General features: G+C 41.2%; 1 protein-coding gene across 19 annotated transcripts in view; it reads right to left on the bottom strand.

Moving 5' to 3' along the window:
* NFIA (nuclear factor I A) overlaps positions 1 to 17931 on the bottom strand; it is a 369222-nt gene that overhangs the window by 71985 nt on the left and 279306 nt on the right. For all 19 annotated transcript variants that reach the window (XM_075181768.1, XM_075181780.1, XM_075181774.1 and 16 more), the window contains exons 5-6: positions 14284 to 14401; positions 13399 to 13526 (exon numbers count right to left, since the gene is read on the bottom strand). In XM_075181768.1, the coding sequence (XP_075037869.1) occupies positions 13399 to 13526; positions 14284 to 14401 (246 nt within the window). The remainder of the gene's footprint in view (positions 1 to 13398; positions 13527 to 14283; positions 14402 to 17931) is intronic.

Below are 17931 nucleotides of genomic sequence, written 5' to 3'. Positions count from 1 at the left end.
GTACAGATGTCAATAGCAAATACAAACCATATAATTGAATTGAAATTTAAGTGATGGCCTTTGTCCTCTGTGTACACAGAAGTCTGCCTTCAATTCATATTCACAAATATATTGTGAGTTTCCGTAGCAAAGATGGAATTTTGAAGAATGATGTCTGAGCATATATTTAAATTGTTTGAAGACATGATACATTTAAATGTTTGTGTCTTTAATGGTATAACTTTTAAAAGAAATTATCTATTGAAGCTCCAACCATGGAAAATCCACATTAGGCATTTTTATTGTTTGGCCTCCTCTTACGGCATCCCTTCATAATCCCCTGATCAATTAAGACTTACAACCCTTATAATTATGTGTTTTAATGGCACCGTCTTGAACAGAAGAACCCTCTGTACCTAAGAGATTTGAGGTGCTTAGAAGGAAGTCATTGTAAACATGTATTGAAGTAGGACAGCACGGTGGCTCAGTGGTTAGCATTTCTGCCTCACAGCAGTGGGGTCATGAGTTCGATTCCCGGCCAAGGACTTATCTGTGTGGAGTTTGTATGTTCTCCCCGTGTTTGCATGGGTTTTTCCTCCTACACTCCAAAAACATACTGGTAGGTTAATTGGCTGCTATTAAAAATTGAATTTAGTCTCTCAGTCTGTGTGTGTAAGTTGGGGAATTTAGACTGTAAGCTCCAATGCGACAGGGACTGATGTGAGTGAGTTCTCTGTACATCGCTGCAGACTTAGTGGTGCTATATAAATTGCTGATGATGATGAAGTTAAAGTGTACTTATGCCTACAGTGAAAGCAGTTATTTGGTGGTCTTTAATAATATCAATATGTATGCAGTCAGTCAATTCCCTAGGAGCCAGTGACATCACTGAGATCACTAATCCACTGTGAAAATCTGCGTGAATATACACACCGCAACTGTGTGTTGACAGGACAGTTATGACTGTTTTCTCCGATCAGATATTTCCCATAATTAGGACTAGTTGCATACACTGAAGCTGCTGGGCATTTTGTTTGCTAACTAAGAATCTGGGACCCAATGAAGTTTAGAAGTGGGGTGGTCGAGCTCACTGGTTAAACCAGCTGGACGGCAACAAATTTGTTCTGACAGCTAAACAAATGCGAGGCTGTAACTTCACAACAAACTATCACAAATATTTTGGGATCTTTAAATGACAGCACTTGCAGACATGCTCAGAAACCACAGCAATAAACCAAATGTTATGTTAGATCAAACTGTTTTTTATCACACACATGGCATTAAGGTTAAACCTTCAATCAACAGAAGACCTCAAGAACCACAAGAGTGGCTGAAACTTGTATTGAGGAACCAAAACTGTTTCATGTTAACACAAATTTCAAGTGGCAGGGGAGCACTTTACAAAACACAGATGGAGGCAACGCTAGTATTGCCGAGTAGGAAAGGTATTCTATACTGAGGTGCAAAAGACGATACACATGCACCGAGGATCAAAAATGGGAGATACAAAAAAAAAAAAAGAAAAAAAGATATATTTTCAAGAACCAAAATTGCTTGAACTGTGAAATCAAGTAATGAACAATAGAGAAGGTCCTGTCAGCAGGAATCACGGCTAAGCCAAGTCAGCAATTTCTACCGAAACCTTATTACGGCCGTGTATTCGATTCTTCATCTCTGCACCCTTTCCCTCACAACAAATAAACTGGCTTGCTCTCAGCCTGTTACTTAATGCAAGTAGCTGCCATCTCTTGCTAAACTCCCATCCTTCTCCTTGAGTCCTTTTATCCATACAGATGGGGAGGGGAGATAGGGTCTATCCCAGGTTTGAGATAACAGCACTGATGCTTTGCATTTGTCACTTAGGCAATTTCCCCCCCTAAAGAATAGTAAAGTCTGGAAAATGTACTCCTGGGATACATCTGTCACGAGATTTCATTAATTCCCACCAAAAAAAAAGCTGTGGTACAGAAACATCACATTGCACAATAATACTAGCAGAGGCGACAAGTGTTTTTTAATTATTGAAAGTGTCTTGTATTGGTGTGGATACCAATTTAATCAAGTCTATAATTTGAAATATGACTCAAATTGTTAAACTCCTGCATATAAAGACTTTTTTTTAACTTAATAAAATAATTAATTTAATGACTATTTATACTTTTTAAATCACCCCTCTGTGTTAGAGAGTAAACAAATAAATTAAAGAAACTGATCAACTGCGCTGACAAAAGGTGCGATTCTGGTGGCATATCACGTTATTTCACTCTAAATATCCTCTCCTGTAGATGACCCCGCCTCCGGCAGTGCATTGTATCACATCATTAGGCACCGCCCACTTAAATTGTGAAGTGGGTGGAACTTGGGAGGGGCGCGCCTGCTCTTCCGGGAGTTTCAAGGAGTCTCCCGGACATTCCGGAAGAGTAGGCATGTGCTATTTTAGACTCAAATGGTCACAGATTGTGAATGGTCGTCGTTTTGAGCCCACAAATTGCAATCAAGAACAGATTCGGACTAGTCAGATGTCAGGATGGACTGAATTATAGTTGGATGGTGACTGTATTGTCCCAATGATCTGTCTGATATGGCCAAAGACTTAAGACTAAATTGGAATTCATCCTGTGTATTGGAACCTTCAGAATATCTAAGGCAGGCCTATCCAACCTTGCGGCCCTCCAGGTGTTGTGAAACTACAAGCCCCAGCATGCTTTGCCAGTAGACAACCTGTTGATAGCTGGAAGGGCATGCTGGGACTTGTAGTTTCACAACATCTGGAGGGTCGCAGGTTGGACAGGCCTGATCTAAGGTTTATTGACATTTCCCTTAATTCATTCCGCTACGGACAGATCAGAAGACATAAGCAGAAAGGGGTCTACTCTACAAAGTGAGACTGTAGTAGACTAATGCTCTGTGGGAAGATTCTAAAATTAGTTTGCATACAAAGTAATTAAAGGGTATATTTAAGACTGTAGCTCAGTTCCGTTAAACATTCAACTATACAGGAATCTGTAAATGTGTTTCACTTTTCAAGTCTTCCTTGAAAACTTTCTGGGCATGTCCTCCCTATACTGTAAAATTGACAGTGGGCAAAGGTGGATGCCCACAGTCCAGAGCAATTTAATCTGACTCGAGAAAACTTAGAAGAGAACAATATCATTTCAACCCTGTCATAACATCAAAGCTTAGCATGCCAGTTATTCCTGCTGTGGCATCGCTACCCAAATGCGGAGAAAGTTCACTGGTGTCTGAAATCCCCCTCTAGACCGGGAACACAGAATCGGCTGTTTAATGTACAAAAGATAAAGTGTTGTACTATAGTCTCTAGCACTGCAGATATACTCACAGTTAGTGCATTGTGTTTTGTAGAAACCTGGGATTATTATTATTAAGATTTATTTCTATAATGTCAGCATATTCTGTAGCTGTTTACAATTGGGAACAAGTACAATAATAAACGAGACTGGGTATTATTAGACAGAGGTAAGAGGCACTGCTCGCAAGCTTACAATCTATAGGACAACACTGCACTCTGACAGCGTGAGAACCAAGATTTAAGTGGTTCAGGACATAATGCTCTGTTATCTCTGTGACATCAACACCTGAGTCCTCCTATTGCAGGGGCAAACGCAGGATTTGTATAGGGGGGTTTCCACACCACCAGTGGGCGTGATCAGCATGCATAGGGGCATGGCTATAATATTAGACAGTGCCGTGCGAAGCTGGGGCAGGGTTCAGCCACCTCCATTATACAGTTACCCAGGCTTGGAGGGGGGTTTCCAGGCATTAGGAGAACCCCCCTCAGTTTGCCTATGTATTGGAGGGAGATTCCCAATGGGTTAAGAAGACCCAGGAACACTTTCCAAAATGCCTCAATGTTGCAGTGTGACTTTTCATGCTCTAACATGAGCTTAGGTGTCAAATCCTCTTACAATAAAATAATGATACAATGGCGGCTTCCCTAAAAAGGAGACAATGGCTTGATATATACTGTATGAATTGGCCAGAATTTGAACAATTTATACTAAACCAACTCAACACGACTCTTATTTCCGTGGTCTTTAGCTCACTATTGCTCTAGTTTCTGTGAGCACATAATCTCAAGTATAAAGTAAATAAGGTGTTTATTTAACTCTCTGTGAACAGCTGAGGGCACTGTATAACGCAGAGTACAGGAACTGTGTCTGCTTTTACCTACAGATTGAATTTAAATCAATCTTCCCCCGGGGACCTATTGACAGGACTGAGCTTGTCTCGCAGTGCATGTTACTAGGTAATATGTCTTACATAAATGATAGCGTGTATCAGAAAATAGACATTGCTGTGTTAAGTTTTACTCTGTGATTAATACAACATCCAACAAACGGGACAGTGTGAGTCTAGCTGCGTTAATACTTATCTGGCCGGGATTAGGAACAAGTTTCTGCTTTCTGTCAGTTCCGCTGACAGCTCTGTGATAGCCCAGTCTACTTTACCGACTTAATTAGTGAAAATGTAACCTCCCCCCCACCCTAGAAAACTTTTACCGTATAATGCAAAAATATTTTTGTAGCATGAGATATCTTATCTTATGGTCTGACTAGCCTGCTCTGCACAATTTCCTACGTTTGGGTTAAACAAACAAGAGCTAAAAGTTTAACAGTTCCCTCCTGTCTCTGAGGTTTTCAGGAACTATGGAAAAGAAAATGAAGATTGTTACAAGATGAAGTCAGTGTGGGCAATATTTAAGTTTGGCTCAGATACCGTCCATTGTTCTGTTGTGTTGGGGAGGCCTTATAGTGCTTAATTGTAGTAGAGCAATATTTATTTTGCTTACATATTGTAAATTTATTGATAACACTTCACAGTCCTGAGGCTAGGTATGGTGGCTCAGTGGTTAGCACTTCTGCCTCACAGCACTGGGGTCATGGGTTAGAATCCCGACCACGGCCTTATCTGTGTGGAGTTTGTATGTTCTCCATGTGTTTGCGTGGGTTTCCTTCGGGTGCTCCGGTTTCCTCCCACACGCCAAAAACATACTAGTAGGTTAATTAGCAGCTATCAAATTGACCCTAGTCTGTGTGTGTGTCTGTGTGTATTAGGGAATTTAGACTGTAAGCTCCAATGGGGCAGGGACTGAAGTGAGTGAGTTCTCTGTACAGCGCTGCAGAATTAGTGGCGCTATATAAATACCTGATGATGATGATGACTACAGAAAATTTCTCCCAATGCGATATCATTAACGGTTTTACCAACGAATGAAAAAAAAAAATCCCGATCATGCCGATTCCTGTGCACACACTATACACATTTTACCTTCAGATCTGTGATCTTCATCTGACATAACCATCGGCTGAAAAGATCCTGACTCTGCACACTCCATAGAGATCTATAGACACTGCCGGTCCTGAGTGTATACACACTGCATAGAGATCTATAGACACTGCCGGTCCTGAGTGTATACACACTGCATAGAGATCTATGGACACTGCCGGTCCTGAGTGTATACACACTGCATAGAGATCTATGGACACTGCCGGTCCTGAGTGTATACACACTGCAGGATTGGAACAACGTCGTTCCTTCATGGAACCAGATTTTTAGTCCAGTTTAAAAATCAAATGAAACAATACGATTTGCTTTGGAACGATAATCGTTCATCTTTGAGCGTACACACTAATGTGATATAGGGCTGAACGGTCATTTATCGTGTGATTAGCCCGATAATTAGCTGAAAACCCTGCAGTGTTCACCCAGCCGGAGAGTGCGCTATGAGACTGTCGGGCAGGGCATCAATGGGCATTATCTCATTGGAGAATAATCTACAGTTCCATTGTTTATTTAATTGATATATGGTTATAGAACCCAGTTTAAATCCCGATTACACGCAAGAGGGAGGGACACAATAAGTGCCACGCCCACAAAAATCAGAAGGCGGAGATCACAGTAGGGGGAGGGACCCTAAACAATGTACTAGGATGGTGTAAATTGAAGCCTTGTTTAAAGGGCCATTTAAAAAAAAAAAAAAAAAAATCTCCCCCTCGGCCATTTTTTACTTTGTTAACCCTGTATGTGTCAGTGTAGGTTTAGACGTCAAACGTCCTGTACACAGATTAAGAGAAGAAAGTTTTCACTCTTGGTGCTGAAATACGTGTGCTTGTTGTTACTGTCTCTTTAAAAACAATTTCTCATCAGTAACAAACAACCACAAGGAAAATGTATCGATGTATTAATCACAACTGGTGCTAAGGGCAAGTGAGACCAGTCTGAAATTAATTGGGCTCATTTCAAATATGTGAGGTCTTTTCTGTCAACACCTCAAAAGCCAGTAGACATTAATTAGATGCCAAAGATGGATATTCTTTTTTTTTTTCTTAATTAGATTTGCAAAGTTGTTTCCTGATTTTATCATATTCCAGCCTGATTGAGACATTTGAATCAAACCAGTGAACTATGTCAACGCTGCCACGTGATTGGCTGGTTACAGCCTCTCTTTAAACTGCCATTTCAGCAGATTGAACACATCAGGGGCACAACACGACTGTTCTGGGGTTAGGTGTAAGAATCTCCAGTTTTCAAATTTGTTGCCAAGGATTGGGGGTCCTGAGCTGTTTAAAAGTGTACCCTTCATCTACACCTACTGGTGACCATAGTTACTTGTGATTCGATATGGTTGATAGGTTTGAGATTGGTTATCACAGATTAAACTGGCATTGTAAAGCTGGGTACACATCTATGCCAACATCGCGCAGATCACACGATTGGCAACAATTTATTCGGATACTACAAGAGTGTGTCCGCTCCATGATCATGTTCTTTGTACCAAAACACATGGCATCTGTTGACTTTGGTTTTATAAGCTTCCCCCCAAAAAATCACGATCAACGATGGAACGATGTCGGGCAAATGTGGCAGTGTGTACACACTCACCACCAGCAGTGTAGGCAGATATCTGTACAGTGTACAGAGTCAGGATCTTTTCAGCAGATGGTTATGAGAGATGAAGATCACAGATCTGAAGTTAAATTGTGTAGGTGTGCACACAAGGATATGCATGATCATTGGGACTTTCAGTCGTTGGTGAAATCGTTACAGAGATTGCATCTTAAGACTGCATAGGTGTGCTTCCAGCTTAATCAGCCAATCCCAGAGCGTGGACCAATCAGAACCCTTGCTCACAGTTACAGAACGCAATGAAATTATAGGGTTATTAGAAGTTAACGAGGATCTACCATGTAACAGCACGAAAAGCTGAGAGCTTTATACCGAGCACAGAAATCTAAAGTTACTTCTATCATAAATGACAGTTTTCATATATATTACAATATTAATATCATAAAGTATCATTTCTTTATAATACACAAGCTTTCCTAAAGTCATGACATCACTACTCACCGATTATAAGAGCGGATATCAGAAATTGCTAATTAAACAGACTACTTACAGGGGTTTCTAAATATATTAACACAACTTTTCTACTATATAACTTTAATTCGCTCCTTTTGTTGTGTAAGGTGGACACTGTATTCTGCAGACTGTGAAACGCTAGAGGTATTTTTTATTCTTGGGTCCTTCGAAAACAAATGGGTTTTTCATAAACAGTTTCCATCTGTTTGTTCTTTGTATAAAATAAGGCCTTTGTGTTCCTTCCTGTAGGGCTGCAAGCTGTCACTGTGTCCATGTGGTAGACGACTGGCGGGCTGTACAGAAAGGTAACGTTCTGCAGGTAATCTCAAACCTTTCCTTCCTCCGGTCTACGCACCCTCCTCGTTTACAAAATCTGCTCTATTTATTTACCCAGGTGCTACATGTGTGCTCAGTGAGGTCATGCGGAGATAGAATTACACAGCTGGGTTTGCTTCAACATTCAAGGACGTGAAGCCCCCCCCCCCCCTAACCCTTATAACAGTGTTCTTGCAATCTTCTGCCTCAGACCTTAGCAGGAAAATAGAATAGTTATGGATGACTAGTAACGATGAATGCCCTTCCCTAGACCGACAAAAACAGGCCTCGGAATCCATCGCAGACTTAAAGTAAGAATTATCCCATTAATTCCTGATATCTCCGCGCTGGCAAAGACGGGAAACAGTTATGTCTCGGACTGCGGAGGGTTGTTTATTTTTCAGTGACCACATAAACCGATCCTCCGCTCCGCCGGCCCTATGAGTCACCCGACATCTGGACCGTGTGAGAATAATACACTAAGCAGTCGTTCTGAACAGATCACACGATGAAACATCATACAGGTGTTTATTTATAGATAGAGAAACATTCCGACGTTAACGTCAACCCGACTTGACGGGGCAGCGCAGACGATATAGGCTGCGGTGATAAATCGCTTGCCAGGGCTTTCATGTGGCTCTGTGTTGGAAAAATGTCAACTACCAAGAAGTGCAAAGAATTGTTTAACTTTAAAAGAAAAACAAGAAAAAAAACAAAACATTTCTTTCTCTTATTTAATAAAAATATCTTTGTGACCTCTAAGTCCGGTCATATCAATCAATTAGCAAAACAAGAATCTAGTTGGCAACATGTTTGGGGCATATTTGGTATTGGCGGTCAAATTATATCAGCGCGTTTGTAGAAGGCAGACGTGGGATGTAGTGCCGCTTCTGCATCTTTGTCGATTCAATTCAAGACAAAGTTCTTACAGACAGTAACCAAGTTGAATAATATTTCATGTGCGTTTAACCCTAACGTGTGATTGGTCACCCTCGCAGCCCTGTCCTTTAAGTTATTCAGTTACAAAAAACTAAACAAACATATACAAAACAAACTTCTATGTAAGTCTAGTTCTCTGAAAAGCTTCTTAATACCATTATGGTAAAAATATTCTTCTTTCACCGAGGCTGGGTACACTCTATACAAAATTTACTGGGATGCGATATCCTTGAGGATTTCACCTACGATTATAAAAAAAAGTCCTGAGCGGCATGCAGATTCCTGCGTACACACTATACACAATTTACGTTCAGATCTGTGCTCTTCATCTGTCATAACCATGACAGATAATCTGAATAGATGGTGACTCTGCACACCCCATAGAGATCTATGGACACTGCCGGTCCTGAGTGCGTACACACTGCATAGAGATCTATGGACACTGCCGGTCCTGAGTGCGTACACACTGCAGGATTGGAACGACATTGTCTCATCGTCGAACGGCATTTTAAGTCCGGTTGAAAAATCAAATGAAATGATACAATGAGCTTTGGAACGTTCGTCGTTGGAGCGTACACAGTAATGCGATATCGGGCCGAATGCTCGTTTATCGTTTGATTGGCCCGATAATCCTCTGAAAACCCTGTAGTGTGTACCCGGCCTAACTCGAGACCTGACAAAAGTCTGGAGGATCAACTTCACGTCTGTAAACCATAATCTAAAGTGTTGTATAAATAGTGACAGATTTCTAGTTGTGTACAGGCAAAGCAACCACGGGGAAAAACAAGCACCAACATATTACACAGTGCTGTGTATTAAGGGGATCATGATGCACACAAATTCTGTACAAATATCTGACTAATTTGCCGAAGGTCAGCACTACCCACATCTACATCAAACAACAGTTTTTAAGTAACGGGCTAAAAGGGTTATTCAAGATCCCACAATAGACCCTGCGTAATTTTATCTTGGAGTTACACTAGCCTGGTCCAATGTCACGTTGTACGGTGCTTCAGAACAAGTCTGGTGACACCAACCGGTAATTTGTTGAGCATGTTGGACAATGCAGTAAGAGGAGGACCGCTATGGGTGACACGTGTGGTCACCTACAGACCCGTCTAACCGCTAAGAAGAGATCGGACGTCTCAGCAACTTCAGAACAGAAATGTGTGCACCAAATATCTGGATCTCATTCCATTTTTTTTAAAAAAAGATTGGACAGACTTGAGTGCTTACGAGGGCAGCAGAAAATGATGCAAGAACAACTTAATTTCACCACTTGCATCAAAGAAACACTCACAGATGTCTCTTGTTGACTATACTTTAAGCAGGTAAATTAATTGAGAGTTGCCCAAATATTGTCTAGTCAGATAAATCATATAAAGCTGAACAGACACTGGGACTTAATCCAATACTGAGAATTGTTCTGAAGCGAGTGAATTTGCAACGTTCAGTCTGGACACATCGTGAATTGCAGATGGATAATATTTCTGTAGCTGAATTTTGCAACCCTGAGATCCACAAGTTTCTAATCATTTTATTCAGAATAAATAAGAGCGGAGTCTAATATTTCTGGTCGGCATATAAAGGCCCAAATACAAGTTTACTTCCGTTTAACAAACATTAGAAGACAATGAAAGCCACAATCACCAAAACATATTACTGGTCTCCTGCTTCCGTTACAACTTTGGCACAAAACCCTTCAGCTTCCAGGTAATTATTCTGTAATAAATAGGACAATAAACAGCTATTTGTTCCTAAGAGGACGGAAAGTACATAGCAAAGTAATATTTGACAATGTTACGGCACCAATTTCTAATTCGTAAGCACCAGAGTGTCCACTGATAATGCAAAAATATTTGACACAGCAATTTTTCCCCAAAAAGTTTTTTTTGGGTGTTCAAGGCAACAATTTTTATGGGGCTTTCCACTGCTAGACAACTTTGATTTATTGACTTGTTCACGCCTACTAAATACATGGCAGTCTATGGCTGAATTCCTTCCCTGCTTTTAAGCCCCTGTTCGCATCATCAATCACAGATATTTATTTTTGTTGCCCATACAGACATGGCTGAAATACCCAGAAGTCACCTGGAAAAATAAGGCAATGCATTTACTAAAAAGTTGAAGGAGGGATAAATACAAACCAATAAATTAAGGGCATCTGAAGGTGGAAAAAAAACCTCCTTTAATTAAACAAAAGGAGTAAGAGCAAAACCCATAACAAATAATGCAATGCAATATCAACGGCTTGAGATTGAAATATATAGACAGATTTATAGTACAACGACACTTGCAGCGTGCAAGGACAATACGATGCTGTTCGGGATAAAACAAAATGAAGAAGCCAAGGCAAGATACACGGGTATAACGGTAGTGTACTAACTCCAAAGGCGCAGCCCAAAAAAAAAAATAAGCCGATTTCTTTGCGTTTGGTTCACGATTTGACCGTGCGCTGCTTGTACTTTCTTACCTGACATTTTCCTTATCCTCTTATGTACCTCTTCCGTGGTCAACGGGAAATGCAATGGGAACGCCGAAAAATAAAATAATGGTGAGGCTCGAACCACAGGTGGTGTGTCCACAGTAAGACAATACCATGCTCACGTTACAATGTACAATCATAATCTTCATACCTATAGGGGTGATTGTATAGGGGGATAGGCAGGAACTGAGTAACTGCAGGGAATTATGAACTGGAACAGGGTTCCTTATAAAAAAAACAAAGCTTGCAGATGTTTCCAATGGTAAAAGGCTAAAATAATCACATTTTCAAGATATACGTGGTCTCTAAAATATGTCCAAAAACATACTAGTAGGTTAATTGGCTGCTATCAAATTGACCATAGTCTGTCTGTGTGTTAGGGAATTTAGACTGTAAGCTCCAATGGGGCAGGGACTGATGTGAATGAGTTCTCTGTACAGCGCTGCGGAATTAGTGGCGCTATATAAATGAATGATGATGATGATGTCAGTCTCAGTATTCTGCAGACCACTAGGGAGAAGAATTACGGGATTTCTGTGCGGTACAAGTCTATAAGGTGACAGCTTCAAGCAATTGCTGAATTACTTTTATCCAGTTTTTCCCTTAGCTAGAGCCAGTGGCAAAGGATTGTGGGAATTGTAGTTTGAAGGCTGCTATCGTAGGCGAACTACATCCATGGTACATCCACGGCATCAAGCTTGTTTCTCCCAACAAGAGATTGTTTGTCTTAGACCAGGACTCAGCAGTCTGTGATCTCCGTCTGTTGTGGAACTACAAGATGCTGGCAAGGCATGCTGGGAATTGTAGTTCCACAAGAGCGGGAGAACCAAAAGGTTTTCTGCATTAGTCATTTTACAGAGGGTAAAATAAATTTTAAATTATAGTCTAAGCACACAAAACTTTGTCCCACTGTCTTTTTTTCCTATATAAAACACATGTTAACGGTACAATATGTGCAGATACTACAGGAACAGCCCATGCTGTGCTCTAGTTATTATTCTGTATAAAGACATTTACCTCTCGTGTTATATTATGTGTGGCCTTTAGTGTTTTTCTCTCTCGAAAAAAAGAAAAATAAGACTAAAACTGATTACAATGGACACAGGATGATTGCTGAATGTTTCTAACCATTCCGTATTACTGTGTTACACAACATGAGATAATTTTTAATCTCTTAAATTATAAAAGGGAAGCACCCAAATTAACTTTTTGATGACGTTGCATTTCCAGGTATCAAACTCTTTAAAATGAATCGTTAGAAGAGCATTTTGTTATTTCCAAAGTCATTTCGCTGTACAGAAGTCTGATACTGTTGGGGTTGATTCCCATTTGGTTTAGGGCAGGATTTAATTGTATGTAAAAAACATCAAACTGAAGATTTTATCCTCGACCGGTCCCACACGCCACTAAATGCTGAGACACGTTTTCATGTGAAACACCTAAGTACCTTAGTGACAGTGCACCTCTGCGGATAGAGTGTATTCAATAAACCAGAAACACCGTGCAGTACACAAGTACCATGCTGTGATACAATGAGGGTCATTTACGACTGGACGGTGGAAATTTGTGCGCCGCACTGCGCCACTTTCGCGTTTCCAAAGTTACTCCTCCGTCTTTGTTATCTGCCAGTGTTGTGCTTGGGGATTCAGCTTAAAGTGCTTCCTATTTAGCCATATGGACCTTCCCTCTAATTAATCCCATTTGTGTCCCCGATATCTTAATTTTCACTGTTCCGGTTAGGTACTCTTGAAATTACAAATACATGGGTTTACAGGTAGTCAATCCCTGAAACAGAGGGTATTTCCAACTTTAAGGTGCTGATAATATTTTGTCCCTTCTGGCAGTGAAAAAAGCGCTATGATGTGTGCGAATCAGGGAACAGGAACATGTCCCAATTTACACCCCTTTCTAGTTTAATTTTTTTTATGCCAAAATCTTATTTTGGTACTATCAGATTGTTCAAGAGCAAATAATCGCTCGGTTTCAAAAGACAAGATCTTACCGCGTAATTCTGTGCGCAGCGCTATAATTGGTGCAAGTTGGGGCGACGTCACAGCTAAAAGAATAGATTCTGCATCACATCACAGTTTACTGCGTCGTAAATGACACCCAATGACTTCTAGACACACGCTTTATCAGTTACAAAATAAAATGAAAGACATTTTCATTAACCGCGGAGAACGTCCGTCACCTCAGCACGACTCCATAGTGAACGCCACTAGACACAGACAACGTGTGTGGACATTAATATCCTTTAGCGACCACTCTCCTGCGAGCGCCATCATATTGCATCTCATTACCTGGCTCCACATCGTGCCACCCGCTGGACTGGCTGACGCTTCCTGGCGAACGCCCCTGGTTTGTGTAAAACGGCTCCTCGCCGGGACTGTCCATCTCATCCTCTACGGACTTGAGCCGCTTCGTAGAACTTGAAGAAAGGGAGAAAGAGTCAATGTTACGTCTACAACTGGCGGCTTTGTCATACCAGAGAAATTCAATATGGACTATGTTTGTGGAAACATCGGCAAATATACCCTTATCATAGGCAAACCGAGGGGGGGAGGGGGTTCCTAGTGCCTGGAAACCCCCCTCCAAGCCTTTGGCACTGTATAATTGAGGTGGCTGGACCCTGCTCCCGCTTCACATGGCTCTGCTGGAAAAGGGAGAGCTGCGTGCACAGTAGTGCATGCAGCATTGCTCATGTATATTATGGGGATAGGAAGAGCTGGAGAGCAGCCAAACACTGTCTAAAATTATAGCCACGCCCCCATGCATGCTGGTCACGCCCACTGTCGGCATGGTGTGGAAACCCCCCTCTACAAATTCTGCGTTTGCCCCTGCTTATGTACAAGAAGTATTTCTCCTCTCTAGTGTAACACATTAGCATTGAGCAGAACATACATTACAAAGCTGCAATGCTGCCTCCGAGTTTGAAGGAAGGAGACACGGAACAGCGCCACCTAGTGGAAAAATTATTAAGAAAATGTCTGATGCCCATTTGCTATTACCAACCGAAAACTTTTGAACAGGGCTTGTCTCAGACATGGGAGGCCGCTTGTCGAGGGTCATCTAATAATGTAAATAATACCAATAATATACCCATGTATCCACACAACATGGCAGAACATGGATGCACACAACGTTACTACAGACCCGAGTGTGGCCCCCGAACCCGTCGTTGTTACCTGGTGGAGGATGTGCTGGGCAGTGACCTCCTCATTGCTCCAGGGCTCATGCTGTAGTATGAAGAACTGTCCATGTCTGAAATGGGGAAATTAGGACCCGTTCCTGCGGCTATGGGTGCTGGGGAAAAAAAACAAAATTAAATTATTTTATTTTTTTATTATTACTTTAAGCTCTAACCAAACACATCACAAAGATCATGAAATAAGTGACTGTCGAGCAGTGCTGTCCCCTGTACACAGTGGAAGCAGCCATTTTGTGTGCTGAACCTATACACGCAGGAATGCGGCCTTCACATCCACCTCAGACGTGGTGGAGGCAGCCATTTTGTGAGGGAAATCATTCCTGAGGCACTCCATCGCTGGTTTCCAGTTAATATTGGTTCAGTCCACAAAATGGCTGCCCGTACAGTGTATAAAGGTATTACCGAAACAGACGCGTTGGGTCTCATTAGAGAGAGGAGCAAATCCTGCTACAGTGCAAATTTACACCTAGAGTAACCCGTGATTTAGAGGTGAGCTAAGAAATGCCCCCTCCCAAGTCTAAAACTCTCCAGACATTTTACATTTGCCCTTTGCAGTGTAGCATGGGTTTGCTGAGGTGCAAAACTGCACTTTCTCTCTGCTGTGCATCATGTGTCATCTAGTTTTTATTTACCAGACTGAACAAAATATATCCGCAACATGTAATATTGGTCAAGTCATGCTTGTGGTTTACATTAACAATTATTAATTATTTCATATTGTTACAAAAATAATCCGCCATAAATGATAACATTGATCTAATAACTGCATATTATCTAGAGATACTTAGTGGTGAGCGTGTCTGATGCTGCCCAAACAGGCAGCAGAATAAAATAAAAATGTTAACAATATTGCCCTGAAATCACTGTGCGTGGGCCCAAAGGAATCTGCGATTCCGGTAAACGTCATAATGCAATTGATCAGATGTGAATCGGGACTGCGTAACACGTGATTGGCTGATGGGCAGTATCTCCCGTTGGCTGTCTGCACGTTCTGCCCTCACTGATACAAATTGATCTAATTTAATCCAAACACATATTTTAGGGGCAGGATATGGTTAGAGGTAATAGCAATATTGCAATGGCTGATAGGGGTTGCTGCTGGGTGCAGGGCAGTGATATAGAGGACTTAGTGGTGCTATATAAATAAATTATGATGATGATGATGATATAAAATTCAGGCATGCAGGAGCAAGCAGGGGCTGGTAAATGGGCATCCATTCACCTCTATTAAAAATGTAGGTGTGAGCGGTAATTTGTTTAGGTGTGCTGGGCACCTGGCTCTAGGGCACAGTTGCCAACCTTTAACGATTGGCCTCCGGGAGTCTCTGTGTAGAGGTGGGCGTTAGGGGGCTGGGCTCCGCGATTCACGTCATTTTGGCCCCGCCCCATGTGACGTAATGATGCAAACGCGTCATTTTAGCACGGGGGCGGGGCCAAAATGATGCAATTCCCGGAGAATCGCATCATGGAGGCTACAAATCTGCCCGTGAAGTGGGCAGATGCGGGAGAATTGTCAGCTCTCCCGGGAGTCCGGGAAACCTACCCGGAATTTGGGAGTCTCCCGGGCATTCCGGGAAAGTTGGCAAGTATGCTCTAGGGATCAGCACGCTCTTCTCCTGAAATCCTCTCTGAGCATATCGGTGATCTGAATGGCTGCAGCTTGTTCTAATCCCGCCTACTTAAGAACTGGGTACACACAGACTTGGCGGAAAGGAAGAATGACTACAAAAAGCTGCTCTGACCCTAGAGAAGAACACCTTATAAGAAGGGTACAGAGTCTTTCCCAATGCAGGACCGGAGTAGGTCTGTCTGCTAACAAGGCCTCCTAGCCCCTTGTCAGGCTGATGGATTTGCATGGAGATAGAAAGCAGTGTAGAGATGTGTATAGAAGGTAACACAGATACGGACAGCTATAACTCAGACTCCCTGCAGATAACAGACTGCAGCAGCACCAGCAGTTATGGGATAGAAAAATGACCACACTGCAGTCAGTCTGACATGAATGGAAATCAATCAAACTGGATTGCTGCAGTATCCAAAGCACAGTCGCACTCCTACTCCTAATAGACGCCCATTGTGCTTCTTCATCATTGCGGCTCAGTCCTGTCATCCTACTTAGGAGCGGCCGCTCTGACCCAATGCAACCACTCTCGGTTGTTTAAAGGGAAATACACCCGTCTGAGAAATTAGGTTTCTCTTTGTTTTCCATAAAATCTCTTTATAGGCTTAGCTTACGCTGTACAGAGAACTATATTCCTCCATTTTTTTTTTGTGTAAGAGTGTGAGCCGTCATATGATATGCTTAGCTTGCTAAAAATTAGTCTTCAACCAGACTTCAAAAGAACAGTGCCCCCTAGTGGCCGAATGTATCATGAAAAACCGTTTGCTTTTACATGGGGGATGTTTAGGAACGTATTCTGCGTGTTTATGCAATGTTAAAACCTCGTACACAATCTACTTGCAGCTACTTTCATTTTTCACTGTTTTTTGTTACACTATCACACTTTTACTACATTTTTATGTGGTCTACGCTGTGATTCTGCGGTTTAGAGCTGTCTTTAAAAAAATAGAATGTTGCCATTCGGAGAGATAATCATAGATGGATGGATGTGTTTTTCATGGAATTTTGCAAATTTTCTTTTGTTTGTCTTAAAATAACAAGTGTAAACGCCAAACAAAAGTTTTGATGTCAAAAGTTTATAAAAAACATCAAAACAAAATATTAAAACAGCAAAACAAAACTCCATACACAAATCCTGGTGTGCTCCTCGTGGTACTAAGGGTGTTTGATTCATTGATTTAACGTCTAACAGAAAGATATTCTCCGTTGTTTCATGTTAATCCATTGTACACTTATTGCTGACAGATATATATACATATAGGATGTTCTCAGAACAAGCAGTTGGTGTACAGCCAGCTATAATCATTGTTTCTATTTTCATAGTCCATAGAACACATTATGATTGTGACAGCTGATACGTATAGGATACATTTGAATTGATTGATTTGTCTACTTTCAAGTAGCGCACAGCCCATTTACAATCATTATTTCTATTCCTCGCGAGTAGAATATATCATTATTGTGACAATTCAATTATAGGCGTGGATGTTGTTACCACTATGTTAATCTACCACTTTATAGCTGCTGTTCCCTATACCATGTTTTTGTGGCGAGCATCTTTGCATTGACTGTAGAACTTTCTCCATATATGTCACTAACCACACATTGCTTTATTATAGGAGAGCGATGACAGATCAATTTCTGGTTTTTTTATGTGTATTTTTCCACATTTTATAAAATGTTGCCACTAACTTTGTTGCACAAGCAATACAATTATATATAATTTCCTACCTTGTGTATTTAGAGTGGGGGACTTTTTAATCTAGGTGTTATATGTATTATTTTTGAGTCCCCTTATTAAGCTTGACACAAGTTAGGCACCTGATGTATGATATAACAACACTATTGTATGGTTTATTAATAGCCCCTTTATGTTTGGCTGGGAATGTGTCTAATCATTTCTTTAATATCTGCCAATTCCATTTCTTGCTGAAGTGCATTTCATTATTTCACTGCTCTAACTGGAAATAATCCTTTCGAGTAAAATCTTTTTTTTTTCTCTCC

The sequence above is a fragment of the Mixophyes fleayi genome, chromosome 8 (assembly GCF_038048845.1).
Source record: "Mixophyes fleayi isolate aMixFle1 chromosome 8, aMixFle1.hap1, whole genome shotgun sequence".
Lineage (NCBI taxonomy): Eukaryota > Metazoa > Chordata > Amphibia > Anura > Limnodynastidae > Mixophyes > Mixophyes fleayi.
Note: the sequence above shows the minus strand (reverse complement) of the source record. Positions and strands in the feature narration are given on the sequence as shown.